At 40.0% G+C, this 17,747-nt stretch overlaps 1 protein-coding gene across 1 annotated transcript in view; it reads left to right on the forward strand.

Annotated features, from left to right (window-relative positions):
- The first annotated feature begins 1,200 nt into the window (after nucleotides 1–1,200).
- The window catches only part of cdh13 (cadherin 13, H-cadherin (heart)), a 1,114,907-nt gene continuing 1,098,360 nt past the window's right edge, over nucleotides 1,201–17,747 (forward strand). Inside the window, exon 1 of the mRNA XM_059993490.1 lies at nucleotides 1,201–1,271. Coding sequence (XP_059849473.1) covers nucleotides 1,227–1,271 — 45 coding nt within the window. The 5' untranslated portion in view covers nucleotides 1,201–1,226. The remainder of the gene's footprint in view (nucleotides 1,272–17,747) is intronic.

Raw genomic sequence — 17,747 nt, forward strand, 5'->3', positions numbered from 1 at the left:
TACAGTGTCTGATGCTCTTAAATGGTGACTATAGCAGCTGACTCCTCAATTTCCTGCTTTCCAATTTGCAATCTAGGTTCAGCTATACTTGAGCCCCAGTTGCTACTATCAATGTCCAGCCACTCTTGTCATTGACCTCTACCCACACCTTTCAAGGATGTAACTGAAAATGAGAAAAGGATCTGCATACTTAATTGTATCCTAGGAAGCAAGTATAGAGCCAATAACGTTTTCCGCGTTACCAAGGGGTACAATACGTCGATATTTCCCACAACAAAACTCATCATCCTAACCATGGTTAAGTTTAGTGTCCAGGCTGTTCCTGTATAATTATTCCCTACATTTTCTGTTGCAGGTGTATGGGGAGAACTTGGAACACATCACCAGAAGTTGAGAGAGATGCCGGTTCTTTGTTAGACATCAACCACAAGATGGACTGGTTCCCAAATGGATTTGGATCACACGGGAGGAAAGGACTAGCATAGATGTAGGTTCATGCGATCTACTGCTGGGTGCTGGAGGTGGTGGGCGAAGAGTTCTCTTTTACTGACCCCCCCCCCCCCCGTTTCCCCAGTGCTTTTATGTGGTCTTTCCCAGGCCATGAATTGGGGTGGTGCTCCACCCATTGTGTGGTGGGACAGGCATGATGGACTAACGGTTCCGCTCTTGCCAAATACTTAAATTTTTTTTAAGTGAAATTTTTTTATCGATCAGGCAGTTAATTATTCGTTTTGCCTTTTCGAATGTTGCCTTAGCTCTGATTATTCCCCGTGATTTTGTCGCGACTACAGATTAGAAGTTTGCTTTTGTAAGGTTTGTTTTTATGAGGGACGACTACCGGCGTATCAGTTACACTCGTTAATAAAAAGAAAAAGCGGTAGCCAGCGAGGTAAACTGCCATCCCAATTCCGGGGGTGGGCAGACCGAGTTGCATTACTTAAAGTGTGGGAATTGCATATGCGAGGCAGGATCCGCAATTCTTCAGTGGCAAGTGTGTTAATATATCCCCGAGTCCAAATTCATAGCCTGGTGCTATTGTAGGGATTCTCTGAAAAACCATTGGTTGTAGTCTCAAGTAGCCGCCCAGCGCTTTAGTGATGATGCTGCAGATCTATTTGGGAAGTTGGCTGGGTGTCAAGCCAGCCTCAAGCTGAGCTCTATATAAAAATATGCACTGTGGTATCCAGCGCATGAATGAAACCTGCAGGACCTTATAGTCGGCAGACATGGAGCACAAAACTCAACTAACGCTGGCTTTTCTTCTTGCTCAGGTAAGGGAGGGCATTTCTAACACTTTCCGGTTCATTTATTTTTTTTTAAAAAAAATAACGCTTTCCATCTTAATATAAGAATTAAAACGCAATACTAAAGAATGCAGCGCAGTTAGCCAGGATTTCGGCGGCCAGTTTAACATAAAGAGCTGAAGCGTATTTGTTCTGTCAGTGAGGTATCTGACTGACTGGATTCTGCTCCGCTAATGTTTAACATGGATGTTCTCTATCTACGGCAAGGCTGCTTTTCCGCGGGAGACAACGAGGGAGAAAAGTTGATTTGCACTTTGGATTTGCAGTTTAGTTTTCTTTACCCCCACCCCCAAGAGGCTGCAATATTACACTTCCCAATTTTCCAGGAGTTCTTCACGGTGTTCGTGTATTTTTTTTGTAGTTCAAAGTTTCTTATGGGTATACAATTCCTCGTGGATGAAATCATCTTTGGGAAAGAGTAACAGATCCCTTTGGACAAGACCTGCTGCTACTGTCAGTCAAGTGGAGGAAGCCTGGAATGTGTTTGGATTAGTGATAAAAGTGGAGGGAGGGAGTACGGGAGATAAAACTTACCCGCCCTCCTGGGCGAGATCAAGTACCGGGATATATTTTAATGTACGGTTACAATTTGGTTTTTTCCTTATTATATTCGGATAACTAACTAAACCGTTGTTAAATGTGAAAGTGGTGATTCAGGAGTTAACCTACCAGCGGAATCAAACCGGTCTATTCCTTTAATAGTCAGGATTTGGGGGCATGTCTAATGTGGCATTTAAAACGGAGGAAATAACAGACTGTGTATGGTTAGCACGGACACGAGTTTCAACGTTTAAATGAATGCGTGACTTCTACCAAATAAAGAGCACGACTTGCATATCTCATGCATCTTCACTGCTGGCTATCGCCTTATAAAGTACTCGGTTCTCTTTAATCAATGATTAATCTCCACTCTCCATCACTAATTGTATCAATTCAGGCCACGGACACAACTGCCACATAATTGTCACTCACTTTCCAAGATATCCTGGGACCGGTTTTCACAAGCTGTAGCTTACGAGCAACACACGCAGGTTTTAAACCCGCCATAACTACTTATTAATTTCCAGCCGACCCAATGCATTATCATCGCTCTAACAGAACAACCACTGCGGTGTGTTGGAACACCCAAGTGCCGTCTTCAACAAAAACGTAACTCGCCCTTATCATCTGCCAAGTGTGAAGATCAGGGTTTCTAAATACTTCGCTGATATTCGGATTTTGTCGAAACGCCCCTCCGCTCCCGAGTTTGCTCGAATCTTTCAAAACAGTCCTGGTTTGCATTGTCCACCGTAACTCGGTAACTCTCAAACTGGGCGTGTCAGAACCCAGGCATCAAGATTCGGGGCTCTGCTCTCATCAGTTCAACGCCGAGACCTTCAGAGGCAAGACACACAGTCTGCAGAACAAGCGAGGGCAGCTCGCACTTCACTTTCAGCATCGAGCTGAGGACGTCGAACAGCTTCTTATTTTTCGTGTGAATTGGGTGAAAAGGAAACTCCAAGTTTAAAGTGTTCAGTTTCATGACTTTTGTTTTGTTCCACTGTAGGAGTTAAGTGTGCATTCTCCGCTACCGTTGGAACCGATGCAATATACCAAGATGCCCTCAGACAAGCTGAAAATAATACCTCTCTCCAAGCCATAAACTTGGTTTAAAAAAACACTTCCATCAGTCGTCAGTAGATGGCGTAGCAGATTATAATGGGAATCTTTATCCTAACCGCACTCTGGTTCACCTTCAGGTCACAGTCCTAACCAGCCACTGCAGGGAAAATATTGGACCTTAGCTTTTTTTGCACTGACCAGTGGCTATTGGTAATTGGCTAAAACATTAAATCCATTTCCGTTGTTTTCGGAAGTCATGGGTGTACTAACAAGTTGTTCGCTGTCATTTTATAATTAGTAAAACCTGTATGGAACACTTTAGATGGTTTAGCTCATATGTCAGAATTGGTTACCAATGTATGCACTTAAGGAGATTATTAACCGTTTGCTTAAAAACAAGAGGACGTTTCAATCAAAATACATGTCAGGTGTTTTGTGAAATGCAAATTTAATGGTCTTTACTCCCTCCCACTGGAGGTTCTGTATTGAGTTATTAATTCTTGGATAATAGGTTGAATTTCATTTAATAACATTTTAGCTTAATAATTAAATGTAAAAGTCTATAAAAGATTGGCCTCTCTGGAAAAAAATCTTCCCAGATAGTTCCTCAGAATTGAAGATGACATGTTTTCACTCATCATTGTTTTCTAAGGTGGCTAATGAAGCCAATGTGGGAACTGCAAACTTTCTTTAGATGTAATTAACAGAGCAGGTGGGTAGTTGATAAAAGTTTTGATTGATCAAAGTAGAGGAACATGAGTCAGAGATCCCCGTGAGTCTGTGGGGAAGTTGAATTCCTCCAAGAATACTTTAAGCACATCCTTGATTTTTTTTTCTCTATCTGTCTGTTGATCTCTGTCTGTGACAGATCTCAAACTACAGTGCCTGTTTCAGGATCTGATGTCAAGCATGAGAATGACCACCTGACTAAATGTAATTAGGGTCTCAGTTCTGGAGATGTTGGTCTGGAAGAACCCACAGATGTTCAAGTGAGTTTGGAGAACTCTACGATCCTGTTGGTAGTATATTTTTTCAGTACTTCCACAGGCATGTCATTCTGGACTCTGTCCTTGTTTTAGTGTTATTTTGTCTATATAATAGTGTTATTATTTGCTTCCAACCACTCCATGTGAAGAACATTTTCTGGAAAAAAGAAGGTAAACTGTTGGGAGGCCAGGCAGCACCTGTGGAGACAAAGGGATAGTCGGCAGTTCGGGTCAAGACCCTGCCTCAGGAGATAATTATATAGGAGATAATTATATAGGAGGGGAGGCAAAGAGGAGATAATTATATAGGAGGGGAGGCAGTTGATTAGGTGGAAGAAAGTGGAGAGAGGGATGGGGTTTGAAGGTGGTAAATGGGGGCAAGTGAGGATTGCAGATTCTGAAATCTGACGAGTGTGGAAGGTGATAAATCAAACTAAATAAAGGAGTGATGATGGGCAGGTGGAACCAATGAGGGAGGAGATAGTAGACCCAATATGTGAAGTATATGGGTGGCAGATGGAACAAGCTGCATGGTGGTAAAGAGGCAGGGTGGATGTCCCTTTTAGAACAGTGATGAGGAGGAATTTCTTTTGCCTGTAGGTGGTGATTCTGTTGAATTCATTGCCTCAGATGGCTATGGTGGCCTGGTCATTGTGTATATTAAAAGCAGAGTTTGATTGGTTCTTGATCAATAAGGATGTCAAAGGTTCGAGGGAGAAAGAATTGGGTTGAGAGGGATAATAAATCAGCACGATGTAATGGTGGAGCAGATTCAATGTATTGAATGGGCTAATTCTGTTCCTATAGGTTTATGGGAGACTGAGAGAATCTGGTTGGATCAAAAAGTGAAGGTTATCTAAACATAGAAAATTCATACTCCAGAGTTGCAGACTATCCAGGCAGAACATGAGTTACTGTTTATCTAGTTTGTGCTTGACATTGTCCTGGCTGAGGACAGACATGTCAGTGTGAGAACAGGAAGGACAGGTGAAGTAGCAGGCAACCAGCGACACAAAATGGCCATTGCGGATTCCACTTTAGCAACTCTCGAGATTGTAATTTCTTCAGAACTCCCACATAAGTGCATTAGGTTGAAAACACAAATGGAATAGCAATTAATATTTAACGATTTTATGAAAAATACTCAAATAGTAAGTGCTGCTCTTGATTCTCACTTACCAGAAACAATTGTGGAATGTTATCTCCACCTGTTTTTCACGGGAAGCATGGTCTAATTATGCATTATATGAAATGTTGCTGGTATCATAATTAAACAGTACCGAAGGGGATCAGAATGGATATTTGCATCGGCAGTGAATTATTATTCAAATATATTTTTCCATAGCCTGTCCTTTTACTTTTTGGATATTTGAATTTTCTTTACTGTTGTTTTGGTTAAATCTGAAATGGCTAACAATCTCCACATCCCAGGAGCAGCTCTGAGAGTTGTTTGCAGCTACAAAACTTGAGTATGACAAGTCAGCAGTACTTCCACTTTGTGTTATGGCTGCCAAATTCCAAACACATTCCTTCATGTCTGCAAATGTTTTGGAAGCAGGGCTCTGAGGATCATCTTAAAGCAGTAAGATTTTTTGACACTTTCATCAGATGTGGACTGAAAATCCCACATCTGGATAAAGCATCTGTCGTCACTTGTTTGATAGTTGGGGTTTGGGAAGGAGGGGAAAAACAGAAGTAGCCAACAACTGGCATTCAAACACAGCTCTGCAGATCCATTAGCTTCAACAAACTGATATTTGCTCCCATGTGAATGATGAGCAATAAATCTGATATCATACAAAATGTTAGCTATTTACAGTTAGATTGAATAGGATACCCCTTATATTGGAAGGCCATACAGATAAACAAAGGAGGTGGGGTGGTTGAGGTGGGGTGGTTTAGTTGGTTTAAAAAAAAATGAAATCAAATCCTTAGAGGTGATATAAAATTGGAAGATGTAGAATCCTGGGATTCTATATCTGCAAGGGTAAAAGGACCTTGAAGGGATATATACACAGGCCTCTCAACAGTAGCTGGAATGTTGGATACAAATTACAATGGGACATAGAAAAAGCATTTAAAAAGGACAATGTTATGATAGTTCAGGGGGGATTTCAATATGCAGGTGGATTGGCAAAATCAGGTTGGTGCTGGATCCCAAGAGAGGGAATTTGTAGAATGCCTACAAGATGGCTTTTTGGAGCAGCTTCTAGTTGACCCCATTAGGGGAAAGTCAATTCTGGATTGTCTGTTGTGTAATAAATTGGATTTGATTTGGGAGCTTAAGGTAAATGTCCCTTGGGAGGCAGTGATCATAATATCATAAAATTCGCCCTGCATTTTGAGAGGGAAAAGCTGAAGTCATTATTAATATTACATTGGAATGAAGGGAATTAGCGGCATGAGAGAGGAGCTGATAAAATTTGATTGGAAGGGGACACTGGCAGGGATGATAGCAGACCAGCAATGGCTGGGGTTTCTGGGGGCAATTCAGAAGCTGTAGGATTGATATCCTAAAGGTGAATAAGTATTCCAAAGGAAGGATGAGGCAATTGTGGCTGACAAGGGAAGTCAAATGCAGCATAAAAACAAGAGAGGGCATATAATATAGCAAAAATTACCAACAGAAGGAGAGAAAAGGTGAAATATTTATTAGGATGTTGTTTGATAGGTTCTTGGTTAGTCAAGGCATCAAAAGTTGCGAAGAGCATGCAGGAGAATGGGTTGGAGAGGAATAATAAATTAGCAGAGCTGTCTTGGTAGACTGACTAGCCCAATTCTGCTCCTATGTCTTGTGGATTAATTTCTTTTTAGTTCAATTTCTGCCTGCATTGTCTTTATCTGCCTTTATTTTCTCAATTGATAAAAGCACTGCTGGCTGGTGGCAAAATGTATAGCCATTGATGAAGTTAATTTCTTCTATGATATCAAGGATAATGTAACGTGTTTTGCTAATACCATAAGCGCATGTCAAGGAAGGCTAGTCTGAGCGTACTAACCTTGCATGCACTAAGCTGGAAGTACAACAGGAAATTAAATAGCATAAATCTATAGTGAGTAATATATGTGAGCAGGAGTTGCAAGATTACCAATATTATAGTGTGCATGAAGTTGATGAAACCAGCTTCTATGAATTTTACATCCGAAGGAAATAAATCAGAAAATTTCAACAAGATATTAAGAGAAATTTATAAATATGTTGGGCTGTATTAGGACATGACATTATATTTCTAAAGCCACTTCTGTTAATGGGGAAAGCTCAATACGCATTTCAGCTGTGGAAACCAACAGAGCATGAAGAAAGCTGAAGGAAAAAATTCTTCCAATATTGTTGGTGGTAAAATATTGATCACCTTCCTGTTCTTGACCAGTTTGAATGTTTGTGTTCACCAAGGTGAGACAAAGGCACGAGCCCATTAAAAGCTTGGCAATGGGGTGAGAAACATCAAGTTTATGGCTAGGAATATAATGCATGACACGATACTTGAAGGAGAATCCTCTTTATTCTCTGTCTATCCATCTCTATATATGCACTTGGTTGTGATTCTGAGATGACAACTATGGTGTATGTTGGCTCTGACCCAATTTAACCAGTTTTCTCCTTTATTCCAATGATCGTTTTGTTTTAAATCTTGTATCCTTTTATCAAGAAATGTAGTCATACACATTACATAGATGATCTTCTTCCCTCCCACTGCCCTTTACTCCCCACAACCAAACAGAACCATGATATCCTAATCTCAGTGCATAGAGTACCCTACAGGTACCTTCCTTTTCCTGGTTCTTCGTCATCATCAAATGAATCAGAATCATTTTCAAGGTTAAAATCAATACAGCTAGAATATTCAACTCCAGAGTTATGCAAACATTGAACCAGTCCAAGTCCATCATCTGCAACTTCAGTTGGGCAATAATAAAAGTTAATTGCATCAATCTTGATTGATATTAACCCTAGTTCTTGCTGACTAGACTTACTTTTGAAATGTCTCTATGCAGTCATCCTTGTTAAAAAAAAAAGGAAGGCTGTGAATTATACTTATTTGTATAAGTAAATTTAATTGTTATCTAAAAGAATGGAAACAGTGAACTAATAATATAATGAATCCCCATTTTGTAGGTTTTTGATGTTATACATAGTCATGGATATTAAATTGAATTTATCAAGAACATTTCAAACAACACAGTGTGTCAGCTCAAAACATTGATTTTATTTATTTAGAGATGAGGCACAGAATAGGACCTTCTGGCCCAATGAGCTACACTGTCCAGCAACACATCTATTTAACATTAGCTTAATTACAGGGCAATTTACAATGATCTATTAACCTACAATTTTCCTCCATAGGTCCTGTTTGACGTGCTGAGTTCCTCCAGCACCTTGTATGCGTTGCTCAAGATTTCCAGCACCTGCAGAATCTGTTGCTTAAAATCATAAACACGCCAGCTTATTCTTTATGTACTCTAATGCAGTCTGCTTGTTTCTGGGAATAGAATGGCACTTAGAATAGATTTTCTGAAAAGTAATCCACGTGACTACCAATTTCTGTGACCATGCAGGGACCGAACAATGACTAATTTCCCCATAAACAGATATATAGTAAACAGGAATATTTGAGTAGAGTTAGTATATTAACTATTATTAAATACATTTGTTCTGAAAGTCTCCACTAAGCTAATTTTGTGTGCTTATATCAGTCAATAAAAATCTGACTAATATCCATCAATCTTGTTAGTTCCTGAATTTTTAACGTAGTTTCCACGGATTAGTGGCTGTACACTTGCTTTCCTATTTGCCGATACAAATGACAATATTACTTTAATATTTAGTTCACCAGTTAATTCCTGTTATGATGGATTGTGCTGTCATAGTATGAACCACAATTACTTGTCCAGAGGAGTTTTATTGTTAGATTCTTGGTTTTAAATGGAACAATGTTTACAATTGTGTGCTTAGAATTTAAAAAACAAAATTTAACATAAGGAACACATCAATTGTATCGATCAAGTATTTGAACAGTGAGAATTGTTTCCATTTGCTTATGAATTCTGAATTATGAATTATTTTAGTGGATTAAGCAGTAAGAAATTGTGCTTATCAGTTTGTTTTGGAAACAGAACTTATTTAGGATTGGGTTCGAGGTTTGGTAACCAATCATACAACTTAATCATTGGATGGTGGACGTTATATCACCAATTTAACATTTACTATATATTGAAAGAAGTCATTTACCATGAAAATAGTGATGGCCTTGAGGTTGTGGTAATCATCAGATCAGGATTTAGTGATCAGATCAAGACTTTGGGGGTGAGTTTGGTAAACTCTTTAACTTTAATCCCCTCTGCCTGAGCTTGTTTGGAACCAGGTCCTGGAAGTAATAAAACTGTTGCATGAACTCAAATGTTACACTTCTAGGTTTATTTTGTGTAGCAAAGATTCAATAATTTTGACTGTATTGGTTCATATTGTAAATTCAAATTATAAAATCTTGTTATTCATTTGTTTGAAGCAATTACAATTTCTTCATAAACATTTGGTACCTTTTTTTTGGGGGGGGGGAAGCTTCACAGTAAAAAGGATCTTTTCAAAATTTTCAGTTGCATTTACAGTACTGTGCAAAAGTCTTAGATATATACAGTATACCTAGCATGGGGTGCCTAAGACTTTTGCACAGTACTATATTTATCAATGTGGAGCGGAAAGTGAGCTTGTAAACCTGGCAGGAGAAAGGATGTTGGGAATTGCAAGGATGGAGTGCTGCAGGGGGGTGTTGGACAGGTGTCAGAGGAGGAGTGCCAGGGGTGGGATGGGTGCTGACACATCCAACCCTGAGACACCAGGCAAGGTCATTTGATTCCAAACAATTGGTTTATTGATCATTATAGAATGTTTCTTTGGTACGTCCCACTTCCTCTCTCTCCCTTCCCCTTTTTTCCAATCATGATTCCCCTCTCCCTGCCCACTTCCCACTCTCAGTCCACATGTCAGAATTAGATTTATTATCACTCGCATACGTCTTGGGATTTGTTTTGTATTATTGTGGCAGCAGTACAGTGCAATACCTAAAATTACTACAGTACTGTGCCACAGTCTTAGGCACCCTAGGCATGTATATGTGACTGAGACTTTTGCACAGGACTTTAAGTGGTCCCTTAGAATTAAAGTTCATTAGAGTAATTTTAAGATCTAAAATTCTGAAAGTGGAGATTTAGCTGTTAAGTTTCCCAAAGAGTATCTATTAAAAGATGTAGGTGACTAATCACTAGTTATATTATTTGTAGATTGGCATCAGACATAAGATGTATGAGATAGATTTAAGAAATTGTTTGCATTATTTCCTTCATTAATTTGCCTTTATTTTCCCCCTTCAATATTTTGTAGACCACTGAGCTTCGTGTAGGTATTCTGCAGTTTGGGAAGCAAGCATTTTGGAATTTTAAAATAAGCAAACATATTTGGCTAATAATGAAAACAGAAAATGTTAAAAATGCTTAACAACTCAGATAGTATCTGTGGAAAGAGAAGACAAGTTACTATTTCAGTTTGATACTCCTGTCAGAACTGTTATGAATGTCTGTGTTAGCATGAACAGAACCATTGAAGGCTGCACTATTTTGTTTAATTGCACAGAACATGGAAGCACATCTATATGGACTGATTGAGAACTCTACCTACATACATAATTATGTGACTGTATGTTAATAGAGGAAAAATTATTTTTCTTCTTGGACAAAGGCGGTATTTATGGCAAGCCTTAAACAGATTTTCTGTTATTTCTTGATAAATCTGTGTCAATGGAAATTGGCCCTTGGCTTGAGCAGGGCAAATGAGTTATTGTGGATGCATTCAGAACTTAGTGTTTTAACTGCATTTTAGACCACAAGACCATAAGACGTATGAGCAGAATTAGGCCACCTGACCCTTTGAGTCTGTTCAGCCATTTAATCATGGCTGATCCTTTTTTTTTTAAAAAAAATCCCCAGTTCCTGGCTTTCTCCCCATAACCTTTGATGTTATGTCCAATCAAGAACCGATCAATCTCTGCCTTGTATACACTCAATGGCCTGGCCTTCACAGCAGCAGGTGGTAACAGATTCCACAAATTCACCACCCTTTGGCTAAAGAAATTTCTCTGCATCTCTGTTTTGAAAGGGCGCTCCTCTATCCTGAGGCATGCCTCTTGTCCTAGACTGTCCCACCATGGGAAATGACCTTTCCACATTCACTCTATCCAGGCCTTTCAACATTTGAAAGGTTTCAATGAGATCCCTCCTCTTCGTTCTGAATTCCAGAGAGTACAGAACCAGAGCCATCAAGCATTCCTCGTATGATAACCCTTTCACTCTTGGAATCTTCCTTGTGAACCTCCACTGGACACTCTTCCAATGCCAGCACATCTTTTCTAAGATGAGCGGCCCAGAGCTGTTCACAATACTCAAGGTGAGGCCTCACCAGTGTTGTTTTAAAGCCTCAGCATCACATTCTTGCTCTTTATTCTAGACCTCTTGAAATGAATGATAACATGGCATTTGCCTTCCTCACCACTTACCTCAACCTGCAAGTTAACCTTTAGAAAGTTTTGCACCAGGACTCCCAAGTCCCAAGTCCTTTTGCATCTCAGATTTACTCCCCGTTTAGAAAACAGTTTATACATTTATTTCTACTACCAAAATACATGATCATGCATTTTCCAACATTGTATTTCATTTGCCACTTTCTTGCCTAGTCTCCTAATCTGTCTTAAGTCCAGGCATCCTGCCTGTTTCCTTAACACTACCTGCACCTCCACCAATCTTCATATCATCTGCAAACTTGTCAACCAAGCCATCTATTCAATCATCCAAATCATTTCCATACAACATAAAAAGGAGTGATCTCAACACAAACCCCTGCAGAACACCAGTAGTCACTATCAGCCAACCAGAAAAGCATGCTTTTATTTCCACTCGCTGCCTCCTACCAATCAGCCAATGCTCTAACCATGTTAGTATATTTATTGTAATACCATCAGCTCTTAACTTGGTAAGCAGCCTCATGTGTGGCACCTTGTCAAAGGCCTTCTGAAAGTCCAAATATACAGCATCCAGAGGATGTTATCTATCCAACTTGTAATCTCCTCAAAGAATTCCAACAGGTTCATCAGGCAGATGTTTTCCTGAAGGAAACTACGCTGACTTTGTACTATTTTGTCCTGTGTCACCAAGTACTCCATCACCTCATCCTTAACAATTGACTCTAAATTGATTTTAAGCTACAAAGAGAAGGCATTAAATTACTGCGCTGTACTTGACAATTATTGAGGTGGTGGTGGTATTGGAAGAGGAGAAATAAGAGTTTGTTATGAATTTTGAGCCATACTAAATTACCTTCCAGCATTGCAAGTGATTTTTGGAAAATAGTTAACAAAAATTGCAAGTATTTGAGCTCTTGTTTAATTCAGGAATGTGAAACCCTCATCCCTTGTGAATTTTCCTTATATTCACGTTTCTTAAACTCCTAAACTTATTGCTATATCCTTAACCTTTGTATTTCCTGGTAGTCTATACATCTTGGGTTTGTTTTTTTTAAACATGCATTTGTCAATAAATGGATCAAAGAAATAGAAACTCAGCAATTACTTAGTTTATTCAGGTATATTTTTGTTTCTGTCAAGTTGCTTGAAGGCCAAATCATAGACTTGTTTTTGTAATGCCTTCCTTGAAATGTGGAACATGTACTTTCAAGAACTTAATAGTCCAGTTTGTTGAGAATTTTGCCCGTTTTTCACTTTTGCAAATACTTATGGCATTAGTAATTAGTTGGGGGAAATAATCCATCTTGAGACACTAAGTAAATGCAGTAGAAATTAGCAATTTAGAAATAAAAACAAAAAATACTGAGCAGGTCAGGCATAATCTGTGGGGGGAGAAACAATTAACATATAAGATATTGTTTTGTTTTAAGATTAGCTTTATTTGTCACATGTATATGGAAGCAGCATCATTATGTACCATGTGGTATGATGTAAATGATCATGGTCTATCCATGACCCCAATTGCTTTTGGCAATTTTTTGTACAGAAACAGTTTGCTATTCCCTTCCTCTGGGCAGTGCCATTACGAAATGGGTGATCCCAGCCATTATCAATACTCTTCAGAGATTGCCTACCTGGTGTCAGCAGTCACACAATCAGGACGTGTGATGTGCACCAACTGCTGGTACGACCATCCACCACCTGCTCCCATGGCTCAAGTGACCCTGATTGTGGGGTGGGGGGGCCAAGGATGCGAAGCAGGTGCTACGCCTTGCCCGTAGGTGACCTGCAGACTAACAGAGGGAAGGAGCACCTTACACCTCCTTTGGACCCATGCATATTACAGAGAAATGTGCCTCTTGCATCAATAACTAAAACAGTTGAAGAATGTGCTGGGGGCAGTCCACAAGTGTCACGCACAACTTCTAACCCTGAACGTACATCTTCATAATGTGGGATGAAACCCCAGCACCCGAAGGAAATCCATGTGGTAACACGGAGAATGTAGGAACTCCTTACAGACAGCAGCAGGAATTAATCTCCAGTCAGTGACCACTGGTACCATAAAACGTTGCAATAACTCTTACGCTACCATGCCTCCCCTGATAATAATAACAATATCTTTTCTTTTTTGCATCATGTTATCTCTTCTAATGCAGATTAGGCAATATTGTGTAAGGCATCCACATTCAATCCCCAGGTGTTTTGACTCTGAGCTTTTTTTTACTTTGGCCAGCTCCTTGATAGCCCTTTTGATACCCATTCTTCCTTGTCTGACTTGCTGTATTGTTCCAATGAGACACAGTGCAAGCTTGAGGAATGACCTTTCTTCTTCCATCTGAGCACACTGCAGTCTTACAGACTAGATATCAGTTCTGCAGCCTGGGTAACTCATTTTCTTTATCTGTGTCACAAATAACCATTTGTGCTTTGTCATCCAACTCCTGTTTGTGCCCAATTTTGTCTCTGCATCATTGGAAGCTGCCTGTTGAGCTTGTCTCGCTTCATTGTTAGCAACACATAACAATACAAACAATGAAGCATTACCATCCATACCTGTCCCTTCAATTTATTTGATGTATTGTTTTATCACAAGTATTCTCTTTAGTCCTTACTTGGCATGACCATTGCCTTCTCTATGACTTTAGAACTAAAATCTTATCACTCTCCCAGTTCTCATAAAGGGTGTCTGACATTAAACATTAACTCTATTCTTCTTTCCATTAGGTGTTGCCTAATCTGCTATGTTTCCACCATTTTCTGCAATTTGTTTAATCTATTCCGATGCAATTAAGGAGATCTCCTCCAGTTTTAAACTATAAGACATAGGAGCAAATTAGGCCATTCAGCCTATCAAGTTTGCTCCATCATTGCCTATTTATTATCCCCCTACAACTCTTTGTTCTGCCTTCTCCCCATAATCTTTGACATCCTTACTAATCAAGAATCTATCAATCTCCACTTTAACTATATCCAGTTACTTGGCCTTCAGGATTGTCTGTGACAAAGGTTTCCACAGATTCACCACCTTCTGGCTAAGTGAATTCCTCCTCCTCTCTGTTCTAAAGGGACGTGCTTCCATTCTGAGGCTGTGCCCTCTGGTCCCAAGTTGGTGCTGGTGAAGCTGCTTAAAATTTTCCAAATGTATCTCTTCTGAATTGCTCTTACTGCAATCTAATGCCTTTGCTTTCCCTTGAAGCAACCTTAATGAACTAGCCATTTCCCAGTCTTCTGGAAGACTCAGCACACTCTCAAGTCTTCAGGTACAGCACCTTTATGCGGACAAAGGTCATTGGCATGGTAATAAGAGAGGGATGAGAGGAAGGCTCAAAGCTAGACTGAAATGCAGAGGAGTAAAGCTCTCTCTTGTTAGCAAATGTAAACTCGCTGGAGAACAAGATTGAGGACCAAAGGGCAAGACTGTTGTATCAGAATGAAATGAGGAATTGCTGTCCTCTGTTTTTCACGCAGACATGGCTCTCCATGGACAGCTGGATATGTCGTTGAGACCCGAAGACTGCTCAATAAACAGGACGGACAAGACGGCTGCTTTAGTGAAGGTTAAAGGGGGGAGTGGGAGTCTATGTTTCATGATAAACTCATAGTGGTACTTGGATGTAGATGCGTTGTTGTACTCTTGTTCCCCTGACCTGGAACATCTAATGATTAAGTACTGACTGTTCCAATTACCAAGAGAGTTCTCCATGATCCTGACTGCAATTTGCATACCATCAAATCCTGATGTTAATTGGGTACTCAAGATATTGAATATTGCCATCACCAAACAAGAAACGGCCCGCTCCAATGAATTTCCAATCATAGTCAGAGGCTTCAGTCAGGATTCAACTTTATCGGTGCTTAAGAAGAAGGTGGTAACCTATCGCATGTACATCTACTGTGATGAAGTTCTTTGAGGGGCTGGTGATGACACATACCAGCTACTACCTGAGAATGGGCTTGGATCCACTCCAATTTGCCTACTTCATCGGCTCTCCACTCAACCCTGGAAGATCTGGACAGCAGAGATGCATACATCAGGATGCTCTTTACCAACGACAGATCAGCATTCAGTACTACCATCCCCTCCGAACTAATCAATAGCTTTCAAAGTCTTTACCTCAATGGCCTCTTCTGCAGTTGGATCCTTGATTTCATCACTTGCTAATCCCTGTCAGTTCAGATTGGCAATAACATCTTCACAATCTAAATCAGCACACATGCAACACAAGGCTGTGAGCTTAGCCTTTACTCTATTCTCTTTATACTAATGACAGTGAGGCTAAGCACAGTTCAAATGGCAGACTTAAGTTTGCTTGTGACACCACTGACATTGGCTGAATTAAAAGTGGTGATGAATCAGCATATGGTAGGAAGAATGAAAATCTGGCTGATTTGTGCCACAACAGCAACCTCTCGCTCAGTGTCAGCAAGACTATTGTGCCGATTATTGACTTTAGGAGGAGGGAACCAGAGCTCCATGAGCCATTTCTCATCAGACATGGAGAGGGTGAGCAACTTGATATTTCTCGGTGTTATCATTCCTGGGCCCAGCATGCAAGTGCAATTATGAAGAAAGTATGGTAGCACCCCTACTTCCTTGGGAGTCTGCAAAGATTTGGCATGACACCTAAAACTTTGACAAACCTCTGTAGATTTGTGGTGGAGAGTAATTTGACTAGTTGCATCATGACCTAGTATGGAGATACCAATGCACTTAAATGGAAAGTCCAACAAAAAAATAGTGGATACGGCCATCAGGGTAAAACACTGTGCCTACCACTGATCATATCTATATGGAGAGCTGTCGCAAGAAAGCAGCATCTAACATCAAGGACACCCACCGACCAAGCCTTGCTCTCTTCTCACCTCTGCCATCAATAAGAAGGTACCAGAGCCTCAGAACCCACATGGCCAGTTTCAAGAACAGTTACTGCCCTTCAACCATCAGGCTCTTGAACCAGAGGGGCAAACTTCACTGCCCCATTACTGACCTGCTTCCACAACCTATGAGCTCATTTTCAAAGACTCTTCATCTCACGTTCTCAATATTTATTGCTTATTTATTTGTTTTTCTTTTGTACTTGCGCAGTTTGTTGTCTTTTGCATGTTGGTTGTCTGTTCTGTTGGATATGGTCCTTCATTGATTCTAGTGTGTTTCTTGGATTTAGTGTGAATCTCCAGATGGAAACAAATTTCAGAGTTTTGTATGACGACGTGTATGTACTCTGATTATAAATTAAATTTGAACCTTTGGCTCTCCCACTAAAGGAAACCTCTCCACATACACAAACACGAGTCCTGACGAAAGGTCACAGCCCGAAATGTCAACTGTACTTCTTCCTGTAAATGCTGCCTGGCTTGTGGTGTTCCACCAGCATTTTGTGCGTGTTGCTCTCCACATGCACTCTATCTAGGACTTGCAATGTTTGATAGGTTTCAATAAGATTTTCACACCCGCACCTCCACTCTTCTAAGCTCCAAGGAGCTCGGGCTCAGAGCCATCTAACGCCCTTTCACTTTGCATTAAGTTCTCAGAAACAAGTCACAGGGATTGTAATGGCTTTTTCCCCAGGAAGTGTCTGAATTCAATCTATTAGTTTACCCTGTGCTGCATTAAACAATTTCCCAAGATATGTGGGCTTGGAAATGCGTTCAGGCACACATCCCAAAAATGGACTGCATAAACAAAAGTGATGTTTGCATGTTTCAGAATTATCTAATAACAGTTATAAGTAAGGATGAATTTTTTGATGTGAAAGGTTCATACACTATAATACTGACTGCTAACTTGCTCAAATAATGTCAATGGTCTTGGAGCAGCTGTAATTTCTGCTGAGACTCTATACCAGATTGTTTTAATTCGTAGCTGGTGCTGTTCTCTCAGAATGAAAAAACAGAACTCAAACAGCATTGTTTGAAGAGTTGGGAAAATCTTTTGCCGTCTTGGACAGAGTCCTGCATAACTCTCATAGATTGACACAAAATCACCACTAGGTGGTTTCAGCAGGTTCTAGATCCAAATTTGATGGCCTCAAAATACCAGAAGGAATGCTGCAAACAAAAAGCATTTCCATGTCCATCAGTGCTAAAATGTGTTTTTTTTTAAAGAAATAACGATAAATTAGTGATACTTGTGACAGGAATCTGGTGGCTACTCTCAAAGGCATAAGTGTGCTTTGTAAAATGTCTGCGAGGTTGAAAGTCTTGTAGACAAATATGCATAATCATAAATGTTTTGTAAATAACACATTCACATTTATCATAAATAAGCAGTTCTCATTTGAGCAGTGGAAGACGAGTGGACTTTTTCTGCAATTTGCAGAAACCCTGGGAGCTATGCAGAA

This window comes from Hypanus sabinus, chromosome 17 (assembly GCF_030144855.1).
Source record: "Hypanus sabinus isolate sHypSab1 chromosome 17, sHypSab1.hap1, whole genome shotgun sequence".
Lineage (NCBI taxonomy): Eukaryota > Metazoa > Chordata > Chondrichthyes > Myliobatiformes > Dasyatidae > Hypanus > Hypanus sabinus.